This window comes from Phytophthora infestans, genomic scaffold (genome assembly GCF_000142945.1).
Source record: "Phytophthora infestans T30-4 supercont1.46 genomic scaffold, whole genome shotgun sequence".
NCBI classification, from domain to species: Eukaryota; Oomycota; class Peronosporomycetes; order Peronosporales; family Peronosporaceae; genus Phytophthora; species Phytophthora infestans.
Genome location: NW_003303713.1, coordinates 160,074 through 165,848, shown reverse-complemented (window position 1 = coordinate 165,848; position 5,775 = coordinate 160,074). Strand labels below are relative to the sequence as shown.

The window sequence follows — 5,775 nt, the reverse complement described above, 5'->3', positions numbered from 1 at the left end:
GGTCCAATGAGCGACTGGGGCTTTAAAGAACCTGAGTCAGGAATGGAAAGTAGCGGTGTGAAGTTGTTTTTAGTTTTGGACCAATTAGAGATGATTCGGAATATGTTTTTGGCGAATGGGAGAGTGGAAACTGAAGTAGCGGAAGATGTGATGAGCCATTCGGCTTGGCCAGATGGCTTTTCAGTATTGATAGCTGGGGGAGGAATGACACGTGGAGTGGTCAACCTTTGCCAGTGCAAGCTAGAGTCGACAGTTTTTGCCTTCAGATTGCTGGTCTGATGACAGGGTGCAATGGTGCTGGCGACGGAGTGCTGGACTTTTGAACTTTATTCTTGATTGCTCCTGACGATGAGCGACGGAAAAACGTTTTCTTTCGTGCCGTCGGCCGGGAATCGTTGAGGCTCGTCGTCGTTTTTGTTTGGCACCACCCTTTTATTAAGATATATTTTATTAACTTTAGCTTATCTTGGATATTGGGACGCATTTTCATCGGAAGCTTTGCATAAGTAAATTAAATTAAGAGGATCTTCGCCTTTATTGTGAGCTATCCCGAAATACATTTTTAAACGGAGAATAAATGGTGGGCTCGAGCTTACAGTGCACTTCGTTATCCGATCCTCTCAGTATGATGCACCAGCATACTATCTATCGGATAGTCTGCTATCCGTAAACTGGCTGTTGCGCTTCAGTATAATAGCGATGGCCTTAAGTCATACTGTTACTGTAAGAGCTTGAAAATCTGCTGCTGATGCTTTCTCAGCACTTACTAGTAATCTGAACCAGGCACCTGCAGCATTAAAATTGTTTTTACAGCTCGATAAAAGCGAAATACCTTGCATAACTGGTTGTTGCTGCTTCTTCGATGTCTGTGCAGCCTGACAAATAATTACTTTGGTCATTCATTATTGGTCTAGCAAAATTTATCACAGGTGACATTAAATGTATTAAATTTTAAATTTTAAATAATGGCATGGCATCGAAATATTACGTAGATGTTATCCATATATTATGATATTTGCGCTGGTGCATGAGCGTGCTCGAGCTCATTCAACAAAGCAAAAACGCCTTATTGTAAGACTAAATTCTTTTAGGCATTTGCATTTATTCAGCAGCAAGTCAAAATGTCAGTTTAAATACCGCCCCCCCCACACACACACTTCAGGGAAGGGTAAATGTCAGGCTCGAGGTTTGTAGGACTGTGGATCTTTTTTTAACAGAGTTCCACAATAACTATTATACCCTTGAACATGGCGCGCTGGTGGAAGACCAGCAGCCCTCCGCGTATCAGGAAGAGATGGTGCCGATAAAGCAACAGAAGGGCTAAGCGTGGACGACATGAATAATTACCTTCTAAAAATTTTTACTAGGAAACATGAAGCGAAGAGGCAACGCATATAAGTCAGTTGCACGTCAAATATCGTTGAGGGCTGAGAGTAAACCGCCACATTTAAACAACTGAGCTAGCTGGAATGCTATCGAATTGCAGTGAAAATCAATTCATACATTTTCGTGAAAAGAAATGCTTGTTTGAATAACTCCAACGCAACAACGGAGGAACGAGTTGCCGTGCACACCTAATAGCCAATCATTGACCGTCGCGCGTGTCCGCCACGTGCCCATAACGCCCATCAGCACCGTGCTCTACAGATTACTCGTCCGACCACTACGAGCATCTCCGTCTCATTGTTGAGCTTTCCGTCCATTGCCAAGGTCTTAATGTCCGCAGGAAGGCTTGCAAATCCCTACGTGATATCGCCCATGATTGAACCGGAGTCACAAATTGCACTACGTCAACGTCGTCACTCTCCAAGTCTGTGGCGATATGTACTCGCCACCACGCTGAAACTTCTTGTGGCGTTATGTTTCGTGCTGTTCATCGGTGGCCAAGCCGCGTTCGTGTCTCCACTCTACAAGAACAAGATTCGGTCCACAGTAGCGTCTTGGTGGGGAACACATGAAGAGATGGTTGATCCGTCATATCTTCTTTTCATCGGGGTAGTGCCAACATTACTATGCGTCACTGTGGTCTCGTGGCTTCGTCAACTGCGTACACGGCGTAACGTTTGGAGACTTACAAGGTTTCTACGTCGACGACCGTCATCCGACAGTCTCAGCTACGGTGAACTTCTGTTTCTTATGATCCTAATTACTGGAAATGCTGTGATCTTTTGGCTAAGAAACATGGACATAAGCCTCGATCCAGTGGCAACCCGCCTTCTCCTCACCCTCCAGGTCCTCCGTCGGGCCCTCCGTACATCAAGATGACAGGAAACGCTCTCGGCTTCAACTGTCTCTTCAACACGGCCTTGCTCTTTGTACCAGCCACGCGAAACAGCGTTTGGATGGAGGCTATGAGCGTTTCGTATGCGAACGGTATCAAATTTCATCGCTGGCTTGGAATTGCCGCGATATTGACAGGAATTGTCCATTGCGGGTGTTACTACTTCGACTGGTTGTAGGATGGGAGATGGAAGCAAATGGCGTTGCCCTGCTGGGATTGCTCGCTACGTGAACGTATGGGACGGAAGATTTGGATCAACGTATTCGGGGAAATGGCTCTTTTGTGCTTTTTAGTGATCGGAGGTACGTCTATTCCGTGGATCCGACGCAGAATGTACCAATTGTTCTACAATGTGCACCAGCTTCTCTTCCTGGCAATATTTTTTACTTGTCTGCATTGGGCGCGAGCGGTGTGGTTCCTTCTGCCTTCGGTCGTTGTGTACTTCATTAGCAGAGTTCTGTCGCACTGTAATGGCACTACACCTGTGGAGGTTCTGGAGCTTACAGCGTTATCCCCGTCCTTATGCAAGCTGGTGATAGCTTGTATGTCAAGCGAGAGGGGACAATATCAAGTTGGGCAGTTCGTCTACTTGAATATTCCGGCTATCTCACGCATAGAGTGGCACGCATTCACCGTCGCTTCGTCACCGAAAAGTTCTCCGAATTCCATGACAATATTGGTCAAAGCGTTGGGTGATTGGACGGAGAAGCTCATGACTTACCAACAAATGTGCACGAGGTGTTCAATCCAGCCGGAGGTCTATGTGGATGGCTACTTTGGCGTCTCTCTGGCTGAAACGTACCAAGCGTACAACACCGTTATTTTGGTTGGCGGCGGCGTTGGTATCACCCCGTTGCTTGGTATACTGGAAGAAGTTTGTGCTGTTGCAGAGACTCGGCAACTACAAGGACGGAAACTTCATCCTCGTCGAATTGCTGCGATTTTTACGATGCGAGAACTCGAACTATTAAACGAACTATCGCCTTTACTGGCTCGAATCCGTGAATTAGACCCACACGGACATCATATATCGGTAAACTTGGCGTTGACAACTTCTCTTCGACCAGAACAATGGGACTCGTCCCTTGAAGACAGCCGCAAATCTCCAAAACTCTCGCAGACGCAAGCTTTCAGCCCTTCGAAGAAAGGGTGTCCGTTTGGGTCTTCGTTTGGCTCCAGTGGCATCTCAATGCTTCACTTTATTGTGTTTGGGCTCGTGGTGGGGTGTAGTACGGTCCTCCAATTCGACAGTGGCATGCTGGTTGGACTGCAAGACAACCTGGACGTGAAATTCACCAATTAGATCACGGAAAGTCGAAATACCACGACCGAAAACGCGATTTTCGCCAGCTTCTGACAGTAAACTTTTCTTGAGATTCCACTCTTCCACGGGGTACTGAGCCCTGCAGGTAGCTCGAATATTGCGTATCCAACGCATTAATACAGCGCAGCTGTACATACAAAAAGCAGCAGCGAAGAGTGCAAAAGTTTTGAGGGAGAGTTGCAGCACCCAAATCGAGTGGCTATCGACCAAATATAACGGAACATTTTCGACAGTTACACGCAATCCATTGCACTGATGGTGAGTCCATTGGTGTTTTCGTGTCAGGACCAGGGAGCTTGAAGACCGCGATAGTTCGAGCTGCGTCGGCAATTAGTGCGAGTGACTTTGATATTCACGAAGAAGAATTTGAATTATGAATAAAACGACAATATTTGAAAACTGCTACGGTGAAGCTTGAAGATTCTACACTCAAAGTTCGAATTCCTCCTCATGCACATCAAAGTGTTGGCTGCCGATGTCTGCGATCGCGTACTCGACCGCTTTCTTGAGCTCCTCGGGGCCTGAAACAAACACGCCGATCGTCTTGTTACCAGCAGCGGACGACGATGGATTCGCCTTACGGAACGCGCGGTGCTCCATAAACGCCGACTCAATGAGGTCGGGGATGTTCGGACGACGTCCAACGTCCACATTGTACTCAGAAATAAGATTCTGGAACGTGTGGACATCCGCAGCGACGGACGGAAGACGAGGCGTCTCCACCACGTCATAATTGCGTGAACTATTGGTCTTGGGATCGTGCGTCTTCTTGTCCAGAGCCACGCTCGTGTACACCGTGATCATCCCCACCACGATCAACAGAGAAATTTCGACAAAATTCTGTAGAGGCCACAGATTCTCGTGGTCGACCTGCACCTTGTTGCCGTACTTAACCAGCAGCACGACGATCAGCGTGATCAAGAAGGACGCGCCGAACATCACGACTTTGCTTGTACGGGTACGCAGAGGCAGGCATTCCGAAATAATCATTGTATTGCTGCTTCAATACAATAGTTTACACTAAATTATTGATTTTACAAATTGGATGACTTTTTCCAATTAGTTATTTTGTATTTACAACAAAGTACTTTATTTTTTCGTAAAATCTAGTTTTTTCTGCTTTGTTTTGCGTAAATACGGAGCTCGGTCTCCAGATGGCTGTTAGCAACGGTCGCTCAAAACGCGAACCTGAGGCGCTCGTCTATAATTTGTGATCTCACCATGGCTCTCGCCAACACCTTCACGACCAAGCAAGTCTGCAGCTACTTTTTTACTGCCAGCTTGGCGACTTCCAGTCGGCCACCATGAAGCTTCAAGACGACAACGTAACGCTTCTCGATGTGCGCGATATCTTTGATGCGCTCATCGAGAAGCATTCCGTTGTGAAAAAGTATCTTGCTGCCGACGCAAATACGTGGACTTCGAGCGAGCGTGCGTTGTAGCCCTGTCAGGCGCCGTGGACGAGCTGACGAACGACCAGGAGCCGATGTTGCAGCCATTCGAGACGGTACCCGCAATTACGACACCGGACACCAGGCACGGACGCCCACAGGGCTTTGCCGAGAGAGTCTTGGCGACTAGAAAAAAGCGGCGCGGTGCAAAGAAGATATTTGATGGTGTGCTTTTCATCCCGCCGACGTCAAACACCGTGGAGCGTCTTTTTAGTGTGGCGAAACATACTCTTTCCCACCATCGCCAGCGTATGCTGCCTATTCACCTTGAAACCGTGTTGTTCCTGAAGATGAATCGGCGTTCCTGGGACGCAAACACTGTAGCAGCTATCGTGAACGCAAAGTAATGTGCAGTGCTGTACATCTAAGTAGGTAATTTTCCAATACACTACTATTGATGTCAATTATTTATTTCTTAAGCTGTAGTTTTTGTAGCAATAGCTTATTTTGGCATGGACCTTCAATATGATTGCAATTGTATTATCGGAATGCCTGGTCGGGAGTCTTGAGCGACGAGAAGGTCGCATCGATACGAGGAGTTGTGGTGGAATCTGAGTGATTTGGTGCCATTATGGAAGATCCGGATTGAGACCGCTGCACTTGTGCAGATCAAGAGAAATTGCGGAATGCTCGAGTAGCGAGACTTTGTCGGGGAGATTCGAATCGTTGAGGGAGTGTACATCGGGAATTGTGGGGCTCAGACATCAAAGCAGAAGCTG

General features: G+C 47.2%; 3 protein-coding genes across 3 annotated transcripts; 2 read left to right on the top strand and 1 right to left on the bottom strand.

Moving 5' to 3' along the window:
* Window positions 1-2,261: 2,261 nt before the first annotated feature.
* Window positions 2,262-3,318, top strand: PITG_16832 (uncharacterized protein; the record flags this gene model as incomplete). The annotated part of the gene is made up of 3 exons (XM_002897229.1): window positions 2,262-2,336; window positions 2,460-3,164; window positions 3,292-3,318. The coding sequence occupies 3 exons, from the start codon at window positions 2,262-2,264 to the stop codon at window positions 3,316-3,318; spliced, it is 807 nt and encodes a 268-aa protein (XP_002897275.1).
* A 716-nt stretch (window positions 3,319-4,034) lies between these two features.
* On the bottom strand, window positions 4,035-4,575 carry PITG_16831 (uncharacterized protein; the record flags this gene model as incomplete). The annotated part of the gene is made up of 1 exon (XM_002897228.1): window positions 4,035-4,575. One exon carries the CDS (start codon window positions 4,542-4,544, stop codon window positions 4,035-4,037), a length of 510 nt encoding a protein of 169 aa, XP_002897274.1.
* Window positions 4,576-4,909: 334 nt separating this feature from the next.
* On the top strand, window positions 4,910-5,403 carry PITG_23339 (uncharacterized protein; the record flags this gene model as incomplete). Its single annotated transcript, XM_002897227.1, has 2 exons — window positions 4,910-5,040; window positions 5,142-5,403. 2 exons carry the CDS (start codon window positions 4,910-4,912, stop codon window positions 5,401-5,403), a joined length of 393 nt encoding a protein of 130 aa, XP_002897273.1.
* Between the last annotated feature and the right edge of the window lie 372 nt (window positions 5,404-5,775).